Raw genomic sequence first — 27,281 nt, 5'->3', positions numbered from 1 at the left:
TTTTCGGCTTGACGTTTCATCCTGCAGATGCAGCGATTATTTTAAGCCTCTGATCTCGCGAGGTGCTGAGTGCTGCAGACTCCCATTGAAGTTGCGCTTTCCAGGGACCCTCACGCAGAGCCTCACAAGAGCCGGACCTTGAAGTTGGAGATATGATGACTAGGAAACAATCGCATTTCCTTTCTCTCCTCTCTCTGTACCCCTGCCGCTTCTCACCAGGCAAACTCTCGCAGCTTTTCTAAATGTATTCTTTTCTAGCCGGAAACATTTCTGTGCTCTCATTTGACAAGTTACCCACGGAGTTTTGGTGGCACGTGATTAAAATAACAGAATTTCTGCTTAGCCTGATGTTCTCTCAGTCAGTTATCAGATGTGGGTATTTATCTGCCATCTCTTTAGTGGCGCAGCTTTTCAGTTTTTCCCCCATGTTATTTCACCTGAATTTAAGTTGCCTGCCGTTTCACCAAACAAGGACGAAATCTGCATAACCAAACTACAGTTCCCTCCTACATTATCCAAGAAAGAGGCTGCACAGCTGGGATCAAATCGGCTGATTTTACAGAAAGGCACATCAGCTCACAGGGCTGTCTTAAGCATATGTGGCACTGGGGTGCAAAGATCCGCCTGGCGCCCCTCCCAGTTGCCCATAGTTGTCAACCCTATTTTGGGGGGAGAACCCCAAAGTTGTTGACCTTTTTTTAGGGTGGCTGGTTCTGGACACCGAAATATATGTGCATTTTCAGAGCAATTACAGCAGTTTCAACTCAGCTTTGGCACACTTAAAATATTACATTTGTTTTCACCCTTCGTACGGTCCCTTCCTATTATTTCTTTCCAGGATGCTCCGCGTGCCACTAATTGCCCTATGGGAGCTAGAAATACTGTTCTATATATGGATATTCTTTGCAAAACATCCTATGATTACCATTCATTTATTTCTAGGAGTTTGTGGCTTGGCACACACATTTAAACATTACTTTCCCTCTGTGTAGCACACCATAAGCAAAAACTTTCCTGCGTCTTGCACATCTGAACTAACTCTTTAAACAAGAGCATTAAGGAACTTGGGAGACCTGGCCTATATAATGAGGAAAGTTTGTACCCAGTGTTGTCCCATGTGCTGCTCTATAATTGTATTCATATTTAGCCTTTTCACTTGGGGCTGATGTACATAGTATTTAGATCGTGAAGTTAAGGCCCACAGAGGACATCCATCCATATACATGTCACTGTCCCACAGTCTTTCAATACACTTTTAAGGCTGTCTTGTGCCTCACATCTAGGGCGCTTCCAGACTGTCACAGTTTTGCAGGTGGGATTCAACGACATACAGTCAAACCTTGGCTCCTAAATGGCTCCATTTTCAAACAATTCGGCTCCCGAATGCCGAAAACCCAGAAGTAAATGCTCCAGTTTTTAAAATGTTTTTCAGAAGCCGAACATCTGCCGTAGCTTCCGCTTGAGTGCAGGAAGCTCTTGCAACCAATCGGAAGCCGCCCCTCGGTCGTCGAACATTTCAGAAGCCGAGGTTTGACTGTACCAGCAAATTTAGATGGCACAATTGAAGATGATTTGGAATTCTTGTGCAACAAAGTCCCTTCCTCCCCCAATAGACTTTTTTTCATTAAGGAAACCGATAGGAAATGCACAGGAAAGTGCGCAGTAACGCTTGATGCCACTTCACTGCAAACAAATGGGAATAAATGTTCAATAAGTAGCTAATGTTTAACTCTTTTTTGGTTAAAAATAATAATCTGATTTTGCTTTCTAGAGGGATTACATATGCAGTTTAATTGACTGAATTTTTGACAGTCCTAGACCCTTGGGGATAAGATAGCTTGGCCAGTGGTGATGCCATTCTGTGTGTATCTCAAGATGGAACATGGGAGGAGGAAGCAAACATTCAATGGAGGCTCTGTTATGTGTAAAGTAAGTTGCATACACTTATGCTTTTAAAGCACATTCAGAGCACATTCCCCTCCCTCAAAGAATTCTGGGCAATGTAGTTTAAAGGTTGCCAGGAATTGTGAGGAGTAAACTATGGTGCCCAAAATTCTTTGAGTGGGGAAATGCGCTTCGGGTGTGCTTTAAGTCATTTTCAAAATCAAAGTTTATTTTTTTCAGCAGTGATTTCTATTGGTGGAAAAACTGCTAATATGTAAGAGCCAAATAAATAAACCAATAAAATTATTGGGTTGGGATTTTTTTCTGTGAGAAGCAGGTAATTAAAATACAGGTAAGCAAGCACTCCTTAGCCAGGGTTTGTTTCAGGATGGTTGAAGGCGTCTATAATAATTGCTTTCTCCTTATCTAGCAAATGGGATCTTTACAATCCCATTCCTTTCCTGTCTTCTTCTTTCTGCTTATAGTCCTTCTTTCAAGGCAGCCCAGTCTGAAATGCAACCCAGTAAAACCAAAGGATCTGCACTTTTACAGCAGATTTGGCCTCATTGCCGTAGCATTTAATTTTAAGGCTTAAATCCAAGTGTTTCAATTTAATTTCACTGTCGGCAAGGTTGCCGCTGAATAGCTTTCTGCTTCTTCTGGTTTCTTCTAATCTGCTGAAAGCAAAAGCAGGCCAACCATTTCAGCCTGAATTTTGTCTTTCTCTGACTAAAAACCACTCTGAACAGTCTTTCACTTGCCTCTTGATTTCTGTTCAGAATGCTGCTGCTGCATATCTGATTTTCCCCAACCTGCTGAGACGCCTCTCTGCTCTCTTCACTAACCCCCAACCTTTTATCAATTTTTTTCCTCTCCTTGTCAAACCCACATTTCTTTTACTTAGAACATGCACCCTCTTTCCTCTGCATCTTTTTTCACCATGAAACTCTCCTTTCTCTCGCTCCCTTTAGTTTTCCTCCCGTCTAATCTAATTCCAGACTAGCATCTTTAATAAAGGGGGGGGGGGAATTGCATCCCGTCTTCTCTTGGCTTGTTATGCAAAAAGAGTGTACCTGAATCGTACAACTTGTTCCTCTGCCTAACAGCATGACCTTGGGTCAGTCACGATCACACAGCTTAATCTTCCTCGCAGTGCTGCTGTTGCGGCAATAAAACAGGGGTGGGAAGGAATATGTTCACGTGAGCTGCTTGGGGTGGAAGGTGGGCTAAAAATGCAATAAATAAATGGTTGCAATGTCTACTGCTTTCAGTGGGATCTGGTTACAGACAACCTCTGCAACTCTGCTGCATAGGATTAAGGTAGCACCAGATTTAGGGTGGGGTGGGCGGTTTTCCAGCATAGGACACTGAGCTGAGGGGGTGCATCATCATCATCATCATCGTCATCATCATCATCATCAAACCTACCATATATTTATGTGGGCACCTACTGAGAAGATCCACAGAAAAAGCAACTGTACCAAAATGAATTATTGTCAAAAGAATACATGGCTGCATGGGCGTAGCCAGGGTTTTTGTTGGGGGGGGGGCAGAAGCTCAGTTTGCTATGTATTTTTATGGATTTAGGTGGGGTGCAGCTGCCCCTCTCTGCTCCCCTCCTTGGCTATGCTCATGCATGGATGTATGGAAACATGAAGCATTAAATGTAGCTCATGAATGAGGTTTATTTATTTATTTATAGTATTTTAAATCAAGTTTCTAATTCTCTTACAGTAAAGAAGCCGAGTATGTGTATCTGGAGGGTAAATGCTTAGAAATGAGAAGGATTCCAGCAGGCAAAGAGTGTTGGCACTTTACTCATCGCTGGTCTCGTTCCTTTCCTGTTCCTCTGTCATTCATCACAACAACCTATCTTCCTCTGCAAAGTTAATTGTTCCAAACCTCCTTCCTCTGTCTGTTGCAAAAATAAATAAGAAAAATTGCACCGGTTCCCGAATTCTGATTCAGTCAATCGTATGACTTCACACTTGGGTATCCAAAGTGTGAGATGATCTACTTAAAGATAAACGAACAAGCCCAAGCTCATTAAAAAAAAACCCAAAACCCCACAATTTTATTAATGTTATATTATTACAATTTGTAGTCAGGGTCCAAACTTCTTTCTAACACCCTGTGATATAAATCCAGATCTGGTGTATATATTGAATGTCGAGAAGGCATAAATTGAGCCCAATCCAATGTGCCTCCTTGCTTTGGCCTGGGGATCAGTGTAAGAATTCATGACCTTTTCTTTTTTGCAAAAGTTTTGAATAGGGTTTCTTTCAGACGTTGTGTATTCTGTGGAAGCTGATCACAAGGGTGGGATATGGTACCAAGCACAGTTTAACAAGCAAATTTTAAAAATTCCTTAAGGCCATAAAGAAATATTGGAATGAGTGAAAAATATAGGATGACATCTCAAGAGGTCAGGGTGGGACTGATGCAGCGATCAGGTTTTCATGGCACAGAATTAGGATTGCCTTGATGCAGAAATAGGGTGTCTTTTGGTGACACAAGCTACACTCAGGCTCCCCTTTTGCCATTGATCTTTCTGGTGCGTTGACTGGAACAAAGCAAGGTTCAAAAACCTGCTCAGTCCTGAAGCTCAGTGGGTGATTTGGGTCAGCTACACTCTCTCAGATGACCTACCTCACAGGGTGGTTGTGAGAATAAAACAGGGAAAGGGTAGAACTGCATATACCATGAACTCCTTGAAGGAAACGTGGGGTATAAATGTAATAATAAATCAATAAACAAAGTAAGTTGCCCTGGGAATGTCCTCTTCAGTTTGTCTTATTTTATTCCTTCTCATATCTACTTTCCTGTGTGTTTGTTTAACACAGGAGACCCACTGGGACAAGGGAAGCCTAAAACAAGAGGCAAATGGATATATCTATCACACTGTGGGGGGTATAAATTAATTATTATTATTATTATTATTATTATTATTATTATTGCAGTCATAATCTGGCTTGCTGCTCTCTTTTATCAAACATTGTGCTTATGCGATAAGAGAGAGGTTAAAAAGATAAAACAACTACTGACCACTTTCCCTTTCTTTTGCAGCTTTGAGCAAAAACACTGTGGAGGTTTCAGTAAAAACACTTCAGGGGTGAAGGTGGGAAGACTACTTACGAAACAATGTAGTTGGTTTGAAGGTTATTGTGAAAACGTTAGAAAGATTTAATAAAAAAGATGTGTACAAAGAAAAGGAAAGGAAAGGAAATGTATTCCTTTTTCTCATGAGCTATGGCTGGGGGAAAACAACCCACCATCTGGAGCTCAGTACTGCAAACGAGAGGGAGAAAAAGCTAAGGAGGAATCTAAGCGAGAGGGTTCTTCCTGAAATACCTTTGTGCACAGAAATCAATTGAAGAACAAGAGTATGACGATATCCTTGTTAAAACAAGCACTGAGGGAGCTGGATGTGGTGCTCCTATTGCAAGTGATATAAACTCTAAGGCAGAAGTTTCACAAATGGGAGATATTTATAGAAAACACTCAGAGGGAAAAGAGGATGTCAAGAAAAGTGAGAGTGCTGCGAAGTCTGCATAAGAAGATGGTATTGTGCCTCACTTGAATTATAGTGAACCTGCTAAGTTTTGAGAGATGCTACTGAGATTGCAAAGGAGCTAAAAATACTACCAAACTTTGAGACAGAACAAGTTAGAAAAAGGAGAAATTTAGAAAAGGAGAAAGACATGGAAGTTTGAGGGTGAGGCCTAAGGAGATGAACCACAAGATCCAAAACAGAAATTCAAAGTAGGTTTCTGCTATACAGTCTTAGACATGGCCATAACAATCTGTTGCAGAGAGAGTCCAATGTTATTCCCTATTTGGTTTTGTGTATGTTATATAAAGAGTATCATCAAAAAATATATTGAAAATATACTTAAGCCCTGCAAGAATTTGGAAAAATCGCTGATGCACAATGGAAACAATGATATTGATGCGGAAGGTCTGTGCTGTGAACTTCTAACTACAACTCAAAGATTTCCACAGTCCATGTGGACACAATGAGTACTTCTCTCCATACTACAACAAGAACACATGTATAATGTGCCTAATGTTTCTGTTGCTCTAAAGATCCTGCTTATACTTCCAGTGTCAGTGGCAAGTAGTGAACAGTTTCTTAAAGCCCAAGCTTATTAAAAAGTTACATAACTCAACAATATTGCAAAGGAGGCTACTTGGCTTAGCAACTATATTAACTGAATATGCCCAAGCAATGGCACTTGACCTGAAGGCATTGGTGACAAAATCTGCAAAGGAGAAGGCACACAAAGGGAGGTTTTGATGTGCCTGAAACTGAAACTTTTAAGAGACTTAAATGTTGTGAACTCACAGGTCACAAAATCATTCAGAATGATTTGCCTGCTAAAACATTTTCTTTTGCATTTGAGAAAGATAATCAAAGACTGCTGTATTTTTTATTCTTGAAATTTAAAATAAATGTGTCAGTTTTGATGGGATGGGGGCTGATGTAAGTAGTTAGCCTTGCCTATGGCACAGAACAGCATGGTACTGGTAACCCTTCAACTGGTGCCAAGTAGCAAATCCAACCATTCCATGGTTCCCGCTGCCTTAGCTCTTCTGTTTTAAACCTAGCAACAGAAATAACTGTGAGCAGGTCTAACATCTGCATCAGTCAGGATGAAGTGGTAAGAACGGACAGTACCATTTCAGACTAGTATGGTCAGCTGAAAAACAGGACAGGTTTTAATAGCTGTGTAGAAGAGGGAATTTCAAGAAGTGTAGCTTGTCCTGCAAGCTTCAGCACTATGGCCTTTCTCTGCCAGTCAGCCGAAACCAGGGGTCAGCAAAGTTTTTCAGCAGTGGGCCAGTCCACTGTCCCTCGGACCTTGTGAAGTGCCAGACTATATTTTGAATTTTTTTAAAAAAAATAATGAATTCCTATGCCCCACAAATAACACAGAGATGCATTTCAAATAAAAGGACACATTCTACTCATGCAAAACCACGCTGGTTTCTGGACCGTTCGTGGGCTGGATTTAGAAGGTGATTGGGCCGGATCCCTCCCCTGGGCCTTAGTTCACCTACCATGGCCTAAACTTAGTGGTTTGATGCAGAAGCAGCTTCATCTTGGTACCAGACACCTTCAGTTTGGGGAAAGAGGCACCCAGGTTTTGTGCTTTGAAGCACATCAAGGGAGAGAGTACTCCTTTTATATTATCTCTGCTTCTCTTTTATCTCTAGGGAAATTCCAGCCAGGTTAGCCATTAACTAGGCCTTGCCATATCTTATCTTCCTCAAGCTGGGAGAGGGGGAGTGGGATTGCTACAGAATGAAAACCCTTGACAGGTTGTGTCCTTCATGCAATCATCTGCCACAGGCAGCATCTAGCAAACGTCTGATGAAGCCCAGAAATTGCTGTGACCTGGAGCATTACAGGCACTCAAGTGTGTCTCGCACTTTCACATCAATTCATTTCAGTTTGGCCTTCTGCATCTAGAAGCGAATCTTTGCACATTACCAGCCCACATAATACTTGTTCCTCTGAGGACTGCAAACTTAATTCTCCCCACCCCCCAAATAATATGTTTTTAAAAATCAGCACTGAATACATGCCGTTGAACTGTTCTACAAATACACATATTGGGCCAAGCTGGTGGTGGGCCTGAAATGGGATTGTGAATTATCTGTGTTTGTGAATCTTTTTAAATGCATCTTTAAAAATGCATCTCCTCCCTTTTAAACTCATGGATTCAGGAAGTCAGGGTAACAAACACAAAGGCTGAGGCCTGCGAAAGATGCTTTTCAAGGGGGCTGTTAACATTTGTGAACTAGGTTGGCCAAAAGGCAAAAAGAGGTTGAGAATTCTGGGGGCTGTGTTGCTGCAAGAAAGAAGAATGCTTTTTTTGTCACTCTGAGTATTTGGGCAACTAACCTCTGACGCATCATGTAGACTCACAACCAAAGAACGCTGTCCAATCAGACTCTTCCTAGGAGTCTGATAAAATGATTAGTCAGTCATTCACCCCCAGTCTCATCACCATTTTACTAGCCTAAGGAAGGAGACTTCAGTTGTTAGGAAACTGCAGGAGGAACTCTGAATGGGTGTGATATGTTGGTGTAGGGTGCATGGATGGGTCTTGCAACCAAGGACCCTTATTCTAGATCCCTAAAGTTGTCCCAGTCTCAAGGGAAAAAAAAAAGACTACCACATCACCAGTCAGTATATAATATATGTGTATAAAAATTGTAATATTGAGAACAGTAATAAGTGCAAGGAATACATAGAAGGAGGGAATCTTTGGTTTGAAGCTTATCAGATAAACCAGAAAGATCTTGGAGAGATGTTTGTCAAGAGCAAGCAACACAAGGTCCCCTCTCTGCTTCCCTATAACATATAGAAACATGGCCAGGAAGCTATGGAAGCTCCTATTGGTGACTGGTTTTTCACACACCGTCAATCCCTTGGGGCATGGGTTGCCAACATGACACCCATGGACACCCACCCACCCACCCACCCACAGACACATTCACTGGCAACCACAGGGTTCTGTTTCCCTGCCTGCTGAAATTAAGCCAATGGAAATGCTTTTTGCCAAGGCTAATTGTGGTGGTTTGTGACAGCACCACCACCAAAAAGCCACACACACAGCCGTACCACTATTAGGCTTTGAAGATTCACATTTCCGCCCTTTTACTATTATATTATGGGTTTTTATGTTGTAAACCGCCCTGTGGTGTTCTGATGAAGGGAGGTATAAAATTTTAATAAATTAATAATAATAATACAGTCGCCTGATCATTGTGGTGGGGAAGTGATCATCCTGATTATTGGAGCTTGAGGAGGGAACTGGGTTTGCAAAAGGAAGCAACAACACTCCCCCCCCCCCAGTCTAATTGCTGGCAGAGGGGGGAGTTTGCATGTGTGTGTAGTTGCCATGGATTTATGCGTGCTTGGTTTTGGTGTGAGCATGGTGCCTTGCAGCAACACTTTTGTCTGGTTTGCCCACAGGCTGAAAAAAGAAGTTGGTGATCCCTGCTTTAGGCCTAAACCAGTCATGTTCTTAAATGTGCTGTTGCATTTAACATGCTTATATATATATATATAGAGAGAGAATGCAATTAGCAGCTGTGGTGTGTATGTCTGATAACTACTGGGACAATAGCAGGCAGAGTGGAGGAGAGTAACTCTTTCTTTCCCTAATGCTGTCCTGACAAAAAAATCATTTGAAATTGCTGTTTGCCTTGGGAGCAAAACGTCCTTTGACAACAAGGGCTGTAGCTCAGTGGGAAAGTTCATATGCAGGGGGTCTAGGTTCAAGCCCTGGCATTCCCAGGTAGTGCTGAGAAACACTTGCCTGAAACTCTGGAGGGCCACTATCCATCAGTGGAAATAATACTGAGCTTGGTGGGCCAATTATCTGACAGTATAAGGCAGCTTCCTTTTTGAAAAAGTGCATGTTAAATGCAAAGGTACATCTAGCCTGGCTGATAGATTTAACCCAGTGATTCCTAGAACCCAGCAGCAACCACCAGAATGACCAGCCCTGGAATACCAGTGTGAGCCGAGTATTGAATCTCCCCACAAATGCCATTTATGCATAACTGCAACTGCAACTCTTCAAGTTCCTCAGGCCACCAGTGGGTTGAGGTCAGCAAGTCAAAACCCACGGGAGTGAGGAAGCCTTCCTCCACAGTGCTTGTCTATTATATTCCTGCTGTTACTTCCTGCTTTCCTCTCCCTGCTCCTGCCACATAGATCTCGTTGGCAGTTTTTGCAGGAATGGGCTTCCTCCAACCACTGCCAGCTCGTTGAACAATCAGAGTGCTGTGAGGGACAAGTTGTGTGACCTCATCCCCCAGAAATCTCTGCCTTGGCACAAAAACCTCTCTGTGTGAGTGTCGGGGAAAACGGGCTCATTCCAGAGAGGCTGCATTGCCAAGAGGCATCTAAACCAGAGGACACGTGGAGCGCTGTGATCCAACACCCCTTGTTGAGCAGAGACACCAGGAAGGAAAGGAAAGGACAGACAAGGGTTCTCCAAGCCCTTGGAGAAACTGTGTGCTCTAATCATTAATGCTCTTGGACAGAACTAGCAGTATACAATACTGGACCTTGCTGGACAGAACTGTGGAGAAAAGAGCTCCTGAAGGGTGTATATATTATGGGCAAGAAAAGACTCCTTTGCCTTATCTGTCCCTCCCAAACACTGGGGAGAAGGGCGGTGAGACCCTACTCTGGACTGGTGTTTGCTTGAGTCAACCGAGCTGGACACCAAGAGAGCAAACTTTATGGAATCATTTTGCAGTAACTGGGTCAGGGAGGGAGAGAAACAAAAATGCATCTTCTTGGGTCTTTCTAAACATGATTTCTATGGGAAATCATGTGGTGTGATGCATTCTGATTCTTACTGGCAGCCATATCAGATGCTGCACAATGACTTCTTCCTCATGGCTGGTATGTCCTCTGAATACCAAGCGTTTGCTCTTTGGCATCCGCCTCATCCCTTTTGTTTATCATCTAAATAGTTTCTTGAGAGCAGAGTGATTTGACCACAGAAAAATGCAGACAGGGCTGGAAAAAGGCTGTGTATGAGTATCTCCTAAAATATGCAGAGTGGGGGGCAAGGGGAGAGTTGGACTAAGGAGCCTGATTCTTATGTTGTTACTATGCTAGGAGAAGATGACAACAACCCCCAGCCTTTTTTGTGATGACCTCTTCAAAATGTGCCTCATGAGAGGATTCAGAGTGACCCACCTCATGTTTCACATGAGGTGTTTCCCCGCCAAAAGCATCCCTATGTGTAATTTACCAGCTCACAGAGAAGGCTTGACCATATTCACTCTTTCTGGGGTGGTAAATTGTTGCTGTGGGAGAATATTTCCCGTGAGGTACATTTCAAATGTACTTCTCCCCTCTTTGTTAGTGAAACTTGAGGTGGGGTACAGTCTTTGAGGACTCGATAATGCCGTTATGCTTGTCTGAATGGCCCCTGAGGCCACATCTTTGAGGACAGGGATGGGGAAAACCAGATGTTTTTAGATTCCATCTCCCATCATCCTGCCCATTGACCATGTTGGCTAAGGCTGGTGAGAATTTGGTTCCAACATCTGGAACGCCACATGTTCCCCATGTGGGACAAGTTAGGCATGTTAAGGCAGACTGAGGGGCTCCACCCAGCTATACCCTGAGAAGTGCTTTTCTTCCAGAACAAGCAGCCTGTGGGTGAGCTACCACAATGGCAGTGAGGCTGGGAGTGCTGGGGACACAGTTAAAAAACAACAACAGATATGGCTTATGGGCCTTACACGCCCTATTCCTGCTCTAGGAGACCCAGGGAGCAGGGTGATAAGAGGCCTCCCTCTGTCTCCCATTTTGTGAATCGGATTCCTACACTTACATAAAATGGAGGATCCTGAACTCAATTTCTGTGCAATCCCTGGAAGCAGGGTGAATAACAACTTCATAGATAGGCTTCCCTGGAATGAGCTCAGAGTGATACCTCATAGAAGACCAAAATGTACATAGAAGACCAGGTCCAACCCAGGTTTCAGTAAATGAAGAAATGGATGGAGCACCAAAGAGCAAATTTGAGGTCAAATCCAATCCAAGTCTGGTGTTCCTTATAAGCAGAGGAGAGATGACATCTTGGATGGTTTGATGTTCAAATATCGGACTGGACTGTTCAAATATCGGAAGATTAGTGACTGTGATCTTTACCTCAAGCAGAAGACGTAAGTATTTCCTGATAGGTGAATAATGTTGCATTGGGACTGAAGGAAGCCTAGCATCTTGTGGCTTTTCCTGTTGCACCTAGACCTCAGGTTTGCTGCTTTTTCCAAAAACTTCCCTTCTTATAATTGTTTGACAGTGGTGTGCAGGGTCTCCTTGGTTTCCCCCCTCTTTCCTTAAGGATAAATTCTTTTTACTGGGCCATGGAGGGGTCATGCCACAATTTTCAGTGACAGAATCAGTCAGCCAATGGGGTTAAAGGGAAATGTGAACTCATTAACACCTGTAAATGCTGGCTGCATCGCAGAGCCATGACCTCAATGAAAGAGCCAACAAAGGCTAGCCATCTCCTTTGTATGGGTCTGCTTTACTTCTGTCCCTTTCTTTAGACCACCAAAGCCGGAAGGAGGAGCAGGAGAGCAAAGCAGGTAATTGAGCTCCCTCCTTCACCGGCCTATCACCATCTAGAACATCTCCAAAGAAGGCTAACCCTGTGAGTTCACACACCAGTCGGCCTGCAAGGTGCATAGTTCCCTTTAACACTGGTCTCTCCCTGGGAGTGTGATGGGAGGTCACAAGAGAGCATCTACAGCTGTTCAAACCTTAACTTCATCATCCTCCTCATCAACATAGTCAAAGGAATCACTGTGCCTCTCCCTAGCAATGCTTGCTCCATCTCTGTAGAACTCTTCTTCTTCTTCCTCCTCCTCCTCGTCTTCCTCCTCCTCTACTCTGTGGTGCCATCTGGCCTTGCGTTCCTGCTGTTCAGCCGTCAGTCGCCACATGTTGGCATCTGGGCTTTCCCACGAGGCTTGGTTTCTTGGCTCTTCTCGCTGCTGCAGGCTGCGGTAGGAAGCTAACACCTGGGCTGCCCGGTTGAATTCTCTTGCTTCCGTGTCGCAGCCATTCTGGTGCTCTTGCCAGTGGGTTTCTTTCGGCACTGCTCCCAGCTCAGAGGGCGGGTTCTTTCCCCTAGAGCAGGGCGATCCTTCCTGCGACGACTCTCTGGAATGAAAATCCCCATTGGCACAAACGGATTGCACCAGTGGTGAACTGGCCTCGGAGCGAACCCAAAAGCTTGGTGCAGTTTTGCTCTCTTCACTTTTAGCATGAAGAGACCCTGGTCTCCAGGGCAATGAGTCCTCCCCACTGGTGTCCTCTGGGCACAGAGGTGAGGCAGTGTCGCTGCAGGCTGAAATTTTGCCCTCCCCTCTTTCCTCCTCTTCTGTGTTGCTGCGGTCGTGATCTCCTGAGAAGCTGATGACATGGAGGAGTTCACTCATCAGGGAGGGGCCAAGGTCAAGGTCAAGGCGAAAAGACAGCAAGGAGTCTGAGCGATTCAGCGCTGATTCGGCACGGTGGGAGCTTTCCTGGGTCTTCTCTGAGCGAGGAACACGAGGGATGGTGCAGAATCCAGATTCCACTCCTGAAAAGGCAGTGAAAGCAATGGTCAGAACAAAGCATGGGAGAACCTGTCCTTTGCAGTACACAGCCTTCTCCAATGTAGTGTCCTTCAGATGTTTTCGAATGTAACACCCATCACCCCCACATTCATTAGGACGGGAATTGTAATCTAACAACTTCTAGGGAGAATCAGGTTGGGGAAGGCTGGTGTAGGATGGCAATCCTCTTATCCATATATCATACAAAACATATGGATGGGTCAGCATTCGTCTCCCGGTATCCCAGGGAAAGGGAAAGCTGTTTTGTGTGGCCCAATCCTTCTTTTTAAAACCCTGCGAGTCTCTGTCCCTCACAATTGGAGAGATGTTAACAGATGTGATAGCAAAAGAAGGGTGAAAACTAAGAAAGCGTGTCAGAATGAAGACCACATTTATTACGTTTGACAACTGATATGGCTTCCAAGACCAGTTTTGCTGCTTTTCAAGTGCTTAGTCAAGCTTTCTCTGCATCAGAGGATGGCAATTTCAGGATGAGGTTATAGCAGAAGGAGCGCACTGTGTCAAGCTAATGTTGATTCACGTTTGCTATGCTCATGCACGTTGTGTTAATAGCATGCAACTAAAATATGCAAATTAGCCACAGCTCAGTGGCTTATGAGCTAGTTCCAATGAGCAGCTCTCGATGCTAAGAGCAAATGGTTCATCTCTGAGCTCACCCGGTATCCTCCCTCCCTCCAACAGAGTCTCTATCAGATGTAGAGAGTAGAGGAAATATGTGACATCTCAGTATGATAATGGCACACCACTTTTCTTGCTTGTCTTTTCTATCCTCTGGCAAATAAAACTCAGTGGCCTGAGCTTCCCAAACTTTCAAAAACCAGGGCAGAGGGTGTTTTCCTACCTTAGAGGCACAATGTACTTTCACAAAAACACATCATTTATTCAGTCAGCTCCCAGAACGGTAGGAGGAAGGTGTTTACCTTGGAGTTAGGGGGCAGGCTAGTTAATACTTTGCTTTTGCCCAATCAGTCATGGCTCAGGGGTGACATACCAAGATTTGGGGGTAAGAAGGATGCTTCTTACATCACCCCAAACCAAGGGTATCCAAGGTGGTTCCCTCCAGCTGTTGCTGGACTCCATCTCCCATAAACTCCAGCCATTGGCCATGCTGGCTGGGGCTGATGGGAGCTGCGAGTCCAACCACAGCATTGGCTATCCCTGCCTTTATGCCTGTCAGCTTTAGGGTGTGTCCTCTATCAGGATACTATCACTTTCCATACAGAGGCAGAAAGAGGGGGATCGATGCTGCCTTGCTAGATCCATTGGGCATAAACTGATGGGTGATCCAATAGCTGCCTAATAACTCAAGGCACTCTCCAGTCCCTCTCAAGTGCTACAACAAGTAGTGTGGGGCTCACTGGTTTAAAGATACTTTGATGTAGATGCTGATCACTTTTAAGTTAACAGCCTTTGTGAATAACCTTCAGTCTTTTGTGTACACCGTTATGATAAGAGCAGAGCGAATTCTGCACCAGGGACATTTGGCCTGGGTGATGAAATCGTAGGGTTGGCTGCGCCGCAAATAAATAGCAAGCAATGGGATTGCAGGCTTGATTGCACTGCAATATTAGCTAGATGAATTGGAGAGAATGGGGAACCAGGTCTACATTTGAATGACTGACCCAGGCTTCTCCTTTACTCATAAAGCTGGAATTAATCTGGGTGAAAAGAAAAGGCGATATAAAGAAATCTGGGGGCGGAAGGATGTGTGCGCGGCAACTGCTGCATGGCTTGCAATGTTCGACAGAGGGCAGCATTGCCCTGCTCTCCGCCTTGATGAAAGCCAGGCAGGCGCCAGCAATGCTAGAGGGGGGCCAGGCAGCTGGGGAAAAGCCATTCTGCAGCAACAGGAGCTCAGAACAGAGACCGTTATTCACCTCCCTGCTAGTCCCACCTCAGTGCAAATGCTGCAGTGTGGACATTTCGTATTGGGCGTGCAGAGTCTAGACAGAGCAAGCAGCGTCTCTGTTTAAGCAGTGAAAGTCAAGCTAGCTGCTATGCAAAGCTTTGAGCTCAGATCACCACAGGGCAAGAAGCTTTAGTTATGCTGGTTAGTGGAGGGTCTAGGCTCCCCCTTTTAGGTGAACCAGGCAATGTGTTTTGCCAGTGGAGCAGGGTTGCCCTATTGCACTCTGTCTGTCTGCTTCTCCCTCCATTCAATACTCTCTGTTCCAGGACCCATGTTACTGTCACCTTTCCCCCATATCCTCCTCTCTTCCTTTCTCCTCTGCCAAACATGCTGTAAATTCCTTACCCAAAACACACACACAGTCCTATTTCCTAACAGCTGCATGTTCGGCATTTGTTGCCTGAGACAAACATCCAGACTCGAGACAAAAAAGACAGGCTTTTCCAGAGCTTCTGACAAGGCTGCTCCCAAATTATTTAACTATCACCTTACATGCCCATGACTATCTGACAATACTAGACAAACCAGGAAACCGATGTACAGCCCAATCCTAGGTTATGTGACAGTGAAATTATCTCCACTGCATTTGCACATTTAAGACTTCTAAAACAATTGAGCACAGGACTGAAGCCTTAGATTTCTTTCTCCATCTTTTATTTCCTTCTCTTCCACACTTACTAACCCCTAAAGTAATGCCAGTACTGTAAAATACCAGCCAGTTTTGTCTCACGTATTATTATTATTTTTAAAAAAATTCTGAGCCGAAAAGGCTGTCAGTATGGCTTACATGGGAACAATGACAAGCAAGACTCGTTACATATCTTGATTCCAATCACAAATCAAATATATTTTAAAAGCAAAATCGTTAATGCTATCTTCACTCACACGCACTGTGCACATTCAGCATAAGTTGTGAAAAGCTTTTCCATGCTATGAAAATGATACACACATATGTATCACTACCTGACATTCAGAAGACATCTTAAGGCAGCCCTTGTTCAGGGAAGTTTTTAACGTGTGATATTTTACTGTATTTTTGGTTTTTATGGAAGCCGCCCAGAGTGGCTGGGGAGGCCCAGCCAGATGGGCGGGGTATAAATAATAAATTATTATTATTATTATTATTATTATTATTATTATTATTATTATTATTATTATTATTATTATCTGTATGCCAGTTGGGGGTAACCTGTCTTTTCCAGAGGTACAATTTGTACAATTTGTAAATGTGCAGGGTTTTTCACAAACAACACTGAGCATGCAGATGAGGCAGAAGTGAGGACTAGAGTTTCCAGACTTGCAGGGTTTGCCTGGCCCTTTCCAGGTCGTGGGCGAAAGGCTTGAATCTCCAAGCGGACAAGGCTGCATTTAATAATAATAATAATAATAATAATAATAATAATAATAATAATAATAATATTTAGAAGATGGTGCATGCAGCTTGCAAGTTTCAGTCTGGCATGAGCTGGCTGCAAATTATAGCATAGAGACACACTGTGTGTGCATATGCTCTCCTCTCCTCTCCCAATTAACCTCTGTCTCCAGGACCCATCTCCATGACATCACCAAGGGCCACCCCAAGGTCTCTGGTTTGGGCCCTGAAATCTCAGGGTCTGGGATGCTCTTGACCTGACCTGGCAACTCTAGCAAGGACAGCAATAGCACTATCTTCCCCTTAGGATGCTCCATACTGTCGTCATTTGCAGTCAGCAGCAGATGGTGGGGTGGGGTGTTGCTGCTCACCTTACTTCCAGTTGCTTGCACTGCTGCTGCTTACCATAGAGAGGTGAGGCAGTGGCAAGGCCAACATGGTGCAAACACACTGGCAGGGACAATCCAGCACTCCTGCTGGTGTGTTTGCACTACACCCACTTCTCCCCTCCCCTGTTACTTCCTGGTAAATAGCAGCAATGTGACCAATCAGAGGTCAGGTGAGCCATGGTGCCACATGCAACTCTGTCTGCTATTGTTCACAGTTCAGCAGACATCAATTATTTTTCTCTCCCGGTCTGCTTGTACATTTTAATCTTATTTGACTTGCTCATAATGTCTGCAAAGCTGATCTTGTTGCTCTTGATTATTTTGCTCTAATTTCTACCAATTTAGCTCTTGCAAAGTTAAACTTGCTTATTTGCTAGCAACATGGTAAAGAAAGAAAGAAAATCAGCAAACGACTTCAGAGAGTAGCACTTTGATCTAAAGTAAACAATGAAGAAACAGATGAGAGAGAAAAGTAATAAGCAAGTCAATAAGCCAGGATAGCGGAGGTATGCAAGCCAACAAGAAAGAATCAGTAGCTGTCTTATAGAAGACCCTATGCGCTGCACTGACCTAATGTTTACTCTGAGGAAAATAAGACGTCTCTGAAACATTAGTCATTCCTGAAAATATCCAGGGCCTTTGCTTTGCTTTCCTGTAATATTCACTAACAGCATGTATAGTTGCAATGAGAGATCTACCCTGCCCCTTCCTTTCCTTTTCCCTTGTTTTTTTCCAAACCATGTTTCCCATCATCAGTCTTTCAGACTTCTGTGGAGAACTGGGTAGACCAGAAAACATACGTAGCTATTTCTAGCCTCTTCTTAATGGTGCCAGGAGTATGTGCAGTGCATTCTGGGATTGCATGACTTGGCAGAAATATCACTGCTTGTACACTGGTAGAAGTATATTGGAAAAGCCATCACAAGGAAATGGATGAGATCTATGGCGCATACTTAAATGCTTTGCTACCATTTGCTTGTGTGTGTGTGTGTGTGGGGGGGGGAGATTTATGAAAACACTCAGAGTCCTGGAGAGCTATGTTCCAACCAAAAACCTTCTATCTCCTTAGCTTTTATTTTATATTATGTTACTCACTTAAAAGTCCTCTAGACCTAAACATATGTACAGTCATGTTTGCCGGTGATGCCCGTGGAACAACTTAAATGCAAGCCTGTCATTTAATGTTGTTTATTGGACACGTTGCAATGACTCAGGAGAAAGTACTGATTTGTTAGTACAGCAAGCTGCAGACTTGTGTTGTAACAAGTAAAATAACTGAAGAAAAGAGATTTAATGGAGCAGATAGAGAAAGAGCGATGAGGAATAGTTGTGCTATTATGGAAGAGGCCAAGTTCAGCATGCTCCCTTAAACATGCACAGCACTCCTAAATAAACAGAAATCTCAAAAATATTCAGTAAAGAAGCATTTGCATATGTGTAGGATTGTTTTGATTGCCCACCTAAGAGTGAAGCAAGGCAAACCAATCCACCACCAGATGCCACCTACCATAGCCAGAGAAGCTGTTGGGAGTGCTCTTGAAGGCAAAGGGAACTCCAAAGCCATCGCTCCCGTAGCTTCCTTCATTGAGCTGCGGCAGTGATACGGCGTTCTTGATGATGGGTGAGATGGCAGGGGGCGTAGGAGAGGCCTCGTCCTTGTTCCTGCTTCCTCGGCTCCTTAGCGGGCTCCTCCTCACGTGCCACAGTGTCCGAGCAAAGAAGTTGTTGGGCTTGGCTTCCTCGCCGCCATGGTTCCTGAGGAAGGAAGTGTCCCCAAAGGCATCGCCGCCACGACCCACATGCATAGTATGGCGGAAGTCCCCCAGTGGTGGGCTGATCATGTCCGGGGTCAGCTCCACTTTGAGACGGCGCTTGCTGTGGGAGCCAGACACCCAACCAATCACCGGCAGCTTCCCAAGACTCATCTCCTAGCCTGTTTATCGAAACACTGTCTCAGAAATACAGCGAGGTGCCGTTCAAGAGAGGTGGGCACAACTCTGGAGGTGTTTGTGTCTCAGTGACTGGTCACAGTCCAGGATCCCTCCATCACTTGTCCCTCTGCTTTCTTTCTTGCTTCAGAGGTCTTTCTTCCAACCTATTCAGGACCAACCTGTCGTGGAACTTCTAGGTTACCAGCTGGGTGTGGGCACCTGATTTCCACCCACCTCTGTAGATCCCTTAGATAGCGCCTCTTCACAGCTTTAAGGAAGCCACCAGGCTAATTTGTTTCTTCCAGGTCTGGGCCTTCAGGAATGCAGAGAGATGTGTGTAGACTAGAACCCCTGTCTCTCTCTCCTTGGACAGAGGGAGGAGAAGCAGTGATCAAGGAGGCTGTTGTTACACCGGTCGTTGTTCCTGTCTGGCTGGAAGTGTGCAAAGCTGGAGGATTAATGTTAATCCGCTAACTCTTCTTCCGCCTGCTCTTTCTCTCTCCCGGCTTCTCTTATTCCACCTCCCACCGGTATGGGAGCTGGCTAACAGATGGGACAGCAGGTCGCCAGAGCCAGAGTCAAATGCCTTGATCCTGGATTCCTGCTGTAAGAGGTTCTGAAAAAAAGACAGAAAGGAAGGTGAGGCTCCTGAGCTGAGATGGTCTGAAACTGAAAACCTCAGAAGTGAGACTTTGCTCAACTGCTTCTTGTCACCAACTTGTGTAGCAAAAGCTCACTTTTTGCATTGTGCTCCATGGGGCCCATTAAATAGGACTTCATCTGAATGACTAAACAACAACATCTCAGATGCCCCACCAGGTGGGTGAGGTTTTCTGCCTGTTATGCTTTAGTGCTCTCATGGTTTATATTTAGTGCAATATTGTTGGTCAAGCAGTTGTGGAGAAGGCACAAGGTCTTCCAATAAGCAGGGAAGAATAACTTTCCCCCTTATCTCCCCACTCTGCTAGCATGGCTCAGGATGGCCAACAAGATAGTATGAAACAAAATTTGATGGTGGGTGGAGGTTGTCCTAATTTATTATATCTGTATAAGTTTCATTGGTTACCAGTGATTACCTTTAAAACCTGGTATGGCTTAAGTCCAGGATACCTTAGGGACCATCTCCTTCCATATCACCCTGCCTGCTTCTTAAGATCCAGAGAGGCCCATCTGTATCTCATGGAGGGTGGGAAGCCTGCTTCAGTGGGGTGGGATGAAGGCACACCTGACCTTGCCCTGCAAAGTGTGGTGGGTTGGCTTCTCCACTCACTTGTTTTTCACTGCTTGTTGTGCACTCTTATTCTGGTGGGTTCTCACTGCATGTAGCAGATAACGCTTTTTTGTTTTGACTTCAACTGTTCACCTTATCTCATTGCCCTGACTTTTTTTAAAACAACAACAGAAAACCATAATTTTTAAAATGTTTTGGAAGCAGCTCTGAATGGTATTTTGCTCAGGGTTTGAAATTTCAACAATGATGAAAAGTTCACAGGTTTGACATGTTGCCAGATTCCAGTACAAAATTTCCTTTCATTCAGCTGGCTCCCAAGAAATGCTCTTATGCCCATTTCTCAGTTGAATACCTTTTTTTTTTTTTTAGCCTGTTGCCTTGTGCCGGCCCTGCCCTTAGCCTTTCCAGGAGCTCCATCCCACCCGCCTCTCTATTTGTTCCCTTTCTTGCGGATCACCTTGGAAAGCACAGGTGCCAAGGCAGGCTAGAATGCCATGCTCTATGCCAGGGCCACGTCTCCTTCCCAGCCCTGTCTCTTGTTTGCTCACTCAGGGGCCCTCTTATCTACGCAGCTGGCAAATGAAAGATTAAAAACCTCAAACTGGGATTTATGATAGATGTTGACGGCCCTCCCCCCACCCCAGGAGGGGGAGAAAACAGTGACCCTCTGCCCTTCATTCCTTGGGCAGCCTGTGTCACTTGTCTGTTGACAAAAGGACACAGAAGTGGTGGTCACCCATGGGGGTGAAGGCAGCCTGAAAAAATCACAAGATGGATCGCAGTAGTAGTAACAACAACAACAACACCCTCTCTCCAGTGGATTTGTTATTTGCTCCTTGCATTCAGTGCCAGCAGTGCTATAGCCTTCTTCTTAAATAATGGAAGGAGTTAGTCTTAAGCACATGGTGCTCCCTTCTGCCTGGGACCTTCTTCTACCATGTGCACTCTCCAATAAACTATGGCTTCCATCACTATGGAAGAAAGAGCTTGCTTGCCTTTACTGATAACTTTGTACACAGGTAGGCCACCCACACCCCACCTGAGCTCCATGCTGCCCTTCACCATCTTTGGCGCAGCACCCAAACTCGGGATAAGGCAAGGAGAGAGAAAGAATGAATGAATGAATGAATGATGGATGGATGGATGGATGGATAGATGAAGAGGAAAGAGGAATGAATGAAGTGAGAGAGAAAATGGTTGTCTGTGTGTGTGGAGAGACTGTATGGATGACACATGAATTATGAGGAGACAGGTAGAGAGAGAGAAGTGGTGTCCATTTCTTTTTCTTTTTACTCCACCTGCCACCACCTCCCAACCACCTTTCCCCCAAGGGAATATCCACTCCCCCCCCCCCCCGCCCAACCCGGGAGGTAATACATGAGCTTTATTCAAACATACTCTCTCATACACTTGACATGAGCTAGTGAGGAAAGCAAGATGCAATGTTTATTTATTTTTTAATATGTGTAGCCCACCTTCCTTTTTCAAAAAAGAAATCCAGGACAAATAGATAATATGTATCAATAATAATCAAATATAAAAATAATATTTTTTAAAAAATGCATCAGAAGTTTTGCCACCTTCTTTATGCCAAGGGTCTCCTATCTTTAACAGCTGCAGGGGCCAAAATTCAATAGGTATAGTTTTATCCAAGAACAGAGATGCAATAGTTGAATTCTTCCCATCATGCAGCTGTTAGAGGCCCCAAAGCCCTGCCAGTAACAAATAGTGGCAACCTAAAATACAGTTATTGTAAATAACAGTTGCCAACTTTTTTCTGGCAGTGTTTCTGTACATTTCACAGCTGCACAACAAGCACAAATTCAAGAGTCCCAGGCTTTTCTTATCAACGTATCTCCATGCTGAGAATATTTCCAGCTGGATTTTCTGTGTGTCACGCAGCTATGAAAGGCACAGGAGCCCTTTCAGGAAAAAAAGAAGGGACTGTTGATGAAAATTTATCTTGCTTTTAATTCTCCCATTCCCTATATACCACAGAGATACAATCCACTGCCTAGAACAGCCTTCATAAATCTGGTGCTGATGTTTTAGAGTACAACTGCCATTATCCCAGACCTTTGGCCACATTAGCTGGGACTGATGGGAGCTGGTGTACAAAACATCTGGAAGGCACCAGGTTCAGGAATGATGGAGTCTAGAGCCATCAGTGGACCACATTGCCTGAAAAGCTCCAGAAGAAGGGGATGCATTCCTGAGCCTTGCTTCCTCTGGGGCCTTCTCTCTTTGCAGGCTACGAGCAGAAACTGGGAATGTATAGAATTGTAATATACACCATTTTAAGAAAATTATGTGCTGGTTAAGGTAGACACATGGAGTGACCAGAACCAAGGGAGAACGGGATCTCCTGTAACTTTGACAACATTGAAGAAAATGTAATTTTTGCAGCTGGTCTTGTCACAGTGTGGCATGTTTGAGAAAAGATGCACCTGCTGCAATTCCCTGTTCCACAAACTATTATCAAGTACAAAGCACCAGGCATCTCCTGCATCCAGTCAGTCTAGAGCTAGCCATTCAGGCTTTTCGTTACGTCACATTCAAGTGCAGCCAGTGAGCGAGCCTGAATGTATTGTAGTTGGCAGATACTATATTTCTATTACTTCCTACATCATGCTGACCAACATGGCAGCTTTTGCAGGAAGCTGGGTGTGTATGTTCTCATTTCTTGCACAGTAGCCTATATATGTTCATGGCATATCTCTACAATTGTACAGTCAGGGATAAGCACTGACTCTTCTGTCCTCTCCCTTTCCCTCCAAGTCCCTCGTACTTCATTCCATTTGTGAGTTTGAGTGTAGGAACCTATTCATTTTATTTGTGTACAATGTACAATGGCCTGGTTGACACATCACATTAAACCATGGTTTAACACTGACTGAGGGCGAACATCTAGCAGGCCACAGCTTCCCTATCCCTGGTCTAGAGTGTTGGGCTAGGAGGCCTGCATTCCTAGTGAAGCTCAGTGGGTGACCTTAGTCCAGTCACTTTCTCTCAACCAAACCTACCTCACAGGGTTGTTGTGAGGGGAAGTACCCTGTATGCCACTCTGAGCTCCTTATAAGAAAGGCAGGACAAAAATATAATGAAATAAACAATAAATAATTCCTGACACATACAACAAGCTCAAACTCTAACTCTTTGAGTCCTTGCTGCCCCGGGTGGCAAATGCCAAGCAGTGCCCTTCCCCTGCAGCCAGAAGGCCTTGGTCTAAAGCCCAAACCACAATGTGCCACTGGCTCCACAGAGCTCCTTATCTTCCATCTTTGGCTCTGCTCCCTCTTTCGTTCTTTCTCCTTCCAGCCAACCTAGGCTGCTGCTGCTGCTGAGACTACCAAATTAGTCTGGAACAAAAACAACAAAAATCTTTCCCACTCACTAGAATTCACAGGCCAAACATCCAGTTATGCCTTTGTTTGAGGAAAGCTCTCGTGGTCAACAGATGAACAATGGCTTTTGTTCTGCTCCTCAGTCTATGTATTTCATCTGTCACATGTGCAGCGGACTCCTAAGCGTATTTACTTGGCTCGTCCAAATGAGTTCAACAGTTGCATGCTCCCAAATATGGGTGGATAGGATTGCAGCCATTGCTTTACAGCATTTGCCACCCTGGCCATCTGTCTAGAACAGGCTTTCCCAGCCTGGGGCCCTCCAGATGTTTTGGGCCACTACTCCCTGCATGCCCCTGCTGATGGGAGTTGTAGTCCAACGTATCTGTATGACATCAGGTTGGCACAGGTGCTTTCCCCCACTTTTCTAGTATCTCTCAGGTTGGATACCCAGCTTTCCTTCACCCCAGTCCTGTCTATTATAAGAACCCCAAAGAAAGAAGAGAGTGAACAACATGAAATGGCCACCATCTTCATGACGCCTCTTATTTTAGGGGATTCTTCTGGCTTGCTGTTGTGCAGCCCACCATAATTTAATCAATGTATCATGTTAGTTGCCCATTAGGCTTTCAGTTTTGACCCGGTAAAGTTCAAAGAGGTCACCAGAGATAGTTCTCTTCCAAATAAGAGTGAAAGGGAACCGATCCAGATGTCTCCTTGCTTGGAGCAGCTAGAACCCAAATTGGCTTCCCTAAAGGTAGGCACACCAAAAGCAGAAAGAGATGGTTCAAGGTGGTCTGAGAACAGAACTAGAACTGTTTGGAATCACACTTTTGAGCGCAATGAGTCCTTGCCCATTTCCCCTTGCTAGGCAACACTTAAAGCCGTATCAGCTGAGCCATGTGGAACTGGAACCAGCAAAAGTCTAGAAGATCCTTCCGTTGGAGACAGTTTTCCTGCCCAGATCGGGAGAATAGTCTGGAAGGTCAGCCTCATAAGCCTTGAAAACAAAGTGACACGTGTGTGTGTGTGTTTATCTGATCTTAAATGTCAAAGTACTTCAGATACACCTGATGAAGTGAACAGTAGTCATGAAAACTTACGCCATAATACATTTGTTAGTTTTTAAGGAGCCACAAGACTTTGATCAAAGTACTTCCTAGTCCCTTCACATATACACACTCCCCCCCCCCCCCGGAATTCCCTTTCCTGTCTGAAAAAGCAAAGTGGCCTGCTTAACCCTTCAAAGAAAAGATGATCCAAACTACTTTCACCTGGCGTGCGCACACATCACAACTTCTGCTTCGGTGACCATTTTCCTCTGTGACATGACTCCCTCTTGACACCTTAGACCTTTCTCCACCCTGCTATCTCTTCTTCCCTCTCTGCTCATTTCTCCCCATCTACAAATCCCCTTTCAACTTACATTTCTCTTTTCTCTTACATTGTCACTCCCCTTCTCCTTCCAGTGCCCATCCCGCAAACAACTTGCTTTCCATTTCTCCTCCTGGCCTCTTTAAATTCACATTTTCCTATTACAGCTTCCCTCCGTTATTCCCTGCTTCTCATATGATGATGATGAGGATTTTATTAGCAGTTGCCATAGAGCTCTATTTCCTTTAAGGCCCCCGATGTCACTCCCCACCCCACAGCTCCACTTTCCCCTGGCCAGCCCAGTCTGCCTCACACCCCTCATGTGTGACACGCATACAAATACCAAAAACTTTTGGACTTTACCTTATCTTGAGGGGACAAAAAAAGAGAAGACTTTCTGTGGAGCCTGGATTATTTTTTTTTCCACACAGCAAACTTGCCGGCACGCCCACAACACGGGGAGAGCGGTCCCCCCTCGCCCCACACAGCCTGCCAGTGACGTGAGAGACCCCCAAATCCTTCGCCCTCCGTTCCCTCACCGCGGGCATCCAGCACTGGAGCCGCTGGAGGAGGCACGAGAGGGATGTGGAGAGCGCGGGGCGGAGTTTCAGCCCGCCCTGACCAATCCGGAGCCGTCAGGGAACGAAGTCCGGAGGAATGGATTTCAAAAGTCCGGCCGGGGGGAAATTCAGGAACTCCTGAGCCCCATCCTCCCCCCCCCCACGTCTTTCCACAAGAGACTTCCGCCTCACGAAGCGTCTGGCATTCTGGCTGCTCCCCCCTCGCGAAGTGGAATGGAGGGCCAGCCTCTTCCCGCGCGCTCCCAACTAGACCTTCTTTTCGCCCAAAACTCGAGGGGGAAAACTAGACGGTGCGCCACGCGCGCAAAGAGCAGCAGCGCGCATGGGGCTTGGGAGCCTGGATCGCAGGCAGTGGCGCAGCGGGGTCCTTTTCGACACCCTCCGTCTTTATTTTATGGGAGGGAGGGATTCAAGCGCATACCGGAGAGTTTTAAGTCCGCGCGCCATCGAAGTGTCTTCAAGCGCTCTGTTGCCCTAGCGTGACAAATCCATTTTGACTTCTTGTGCTTAGGATAGGAAAGCGCCGGGGGTTGCACTGAAAAATGTGGGATCAAGGGTGCCAACTTGAATGAAATAAGAGTGAGGAGGCAAGTAGGCCCTGCCCAGCATAATTAATCGCATGACGTATTGTGTATGTGCACCATTTGAATGGCAATGTCCATCAACTTGGGTGGGGACGCTGGACCCACCTCAAATATTTTGGGGGGCCCCAAAGAGACCTCGACCCCTAGGAGTTGGCTCCTATGCATGGGATGCACCAGCAAGTAAGGGGAAGGCATAGATAAACAACAGCCCAGAAGCAAATCAGGATGAATGTGTAACCAGCCCACAATCAAATCAGAACAAATGCTCAAGGAAGGCCAGGTGTCGCCTAACTTCTGTGTAAGCTTTGGGCAAGCAAATCAGAACGAATGCTCAATAAGCCTTACACCGCGGACCTTCAGCTGTGCAGCACACAGTAAACTCTTGTCTTGTCACCTCTCCTCCCCACCTTCCCATCATTTTACAGTTGCGTCTATATTGGCCATGCTGACTGGGGCTGATGGGAGCTGGCCTCCACCATCTCTGGAGGGCCACAAGTTCCCCATCCCTGCTGTAGTAAGTCTAGTTACTAGTTAATGAGTTCCGGATGGGACTGCCCTTTGGTTCAGAATGCAGCTACCAGGTTTCGGTCTGGAGTCAGTAGATGAGATAATACTACAACTATTCTCTTCTAGCAAAACTGGTTAGCAAGTTGTTTCTGGACTCGGTTCAACCCAAACACAGATCTTTGCTATCTTGTCCTTGATTCTTTTCTAACACTGGCATCCTGTACAGGCATTTTAAGGTAGTTCAGAAAACATACTTTCCGCTGCAAGTCTTATCCTGGAAATATGCAAATCCTACCATGGTACGACCAGGTTCCATGTGCGAAAACAGTTTGCTAAGTCTTGAGATAAAGTTCTCCGGGCAAACACACCCATGCAGTGACTCCTGGTAAGTTCATGGGAGACTCTTGGCTGGAGCAGTTACTGAGTCCTTGATGCAGTCAGTAGGGACAGAAGCAGGGGACATTTGGCCAGATGTAGCAATGGGTTGGTGTTGGGGGCAGGTGCTGCAAACCAGTGTCGATAGTCAAAGCCAGCACTGGGCAGGACCATTCACAAAAGCCCTGTAATTTAGGTCAGGCTGCATTGGCAGAGGTGGGGAACCTTTTGCAACCTGAGGGCCACATTTACTTGTGGGCAACCAGAAGGGGGCCACATATGAGTAGTGGGCGTTGCCAGGACACACCCCACACTTCGTGACTCATATGCCCATCAATCCAGGCAATCAAGCAAGAAGTCTTACCACAACTCAAGGATATATTCCAGCCAGGTAAGGTCACTTGAGGCAGGACACTGCAGAGGCAGGTCAGTGAGGGGTGTGGCTTGTGGGGGGATGACTTGGGCAAGTCTCAAGGACCGCATAGAGAGGACTAGAGGGCCACATTGGCCCTTCTGAACCTGAGGGTCCTTATCATCAATGCTATTATTTCTCAGATAAGTGGGGATTAAAGGGGGGGGGGAGGATTCATGTATGTGCTGCATTGGCTTCCTCAAAGTTACACAGCCTAAA

At 45.2% G+C, this 27,281-nt stretch overlaps 1 protein-coding gene and 1 long non-coding RNA gene across 2 annotated transcripts in view; one reads left to right on the top strand and one right to left on the bottom strand.

Annotated features, from left to right (window-relative positions):
* The window catches only part of LOC310826441, a 209,165-nt gene extending 200,556 nt beyond the window's left edge, over positions 1-8,609 (top strand). Inside the window, exon 2 of the long non-coding RNA XR_014555819.1 lies at positions 1,433-8,609. This is a non-coding gene — a long non-coding RNA (uncharacterized lncRNA). The remainder of the gene's footprint in view (positions 1-1,432) is intronic.
* Positions 8,078-25,165, bottom strand: CDC42EP1 (CDC42 effector protein 1). Its single transcript, XM_083701163.1, has 3 exons — positions 24,967-25,165; positions 18,231-19,270; positions 8,078-13,016 (listed from the first exon to the last, which is right to left on the bottom strand). The coding sequence occupies exons 2-3, from the start codon at positions 18,646-18,648 to the stop codon at positions 12,187-12,189; spliced, it is 1,248 nt and encodes a 415-aa protein (XP_083557289.1). The 5' UTR covers positions 18,649-19,270; positions 24,967-25,165; the 3' UTR covers positions 8,078-12,186.
* Positions 25,166-27,281: the final 2,116 nt, after the last annotated feature.

Source organism: Podarcis gaigeae, assembly GCF_964106915.1.
Source record: "Podarcis gaigeae genome assembly, chromosome: 10".
Lineage (NCBI taxonomy): Eukaryota > Metazoa > Chordata > Lepidosauria > Squamata > Lacertidae > Podarcis > Podarcis gaigeae.
Note: the sequence above shows the minus strand (reverse complement) of the source record. Positions and strands in the feature narration are given on the sequence as shown.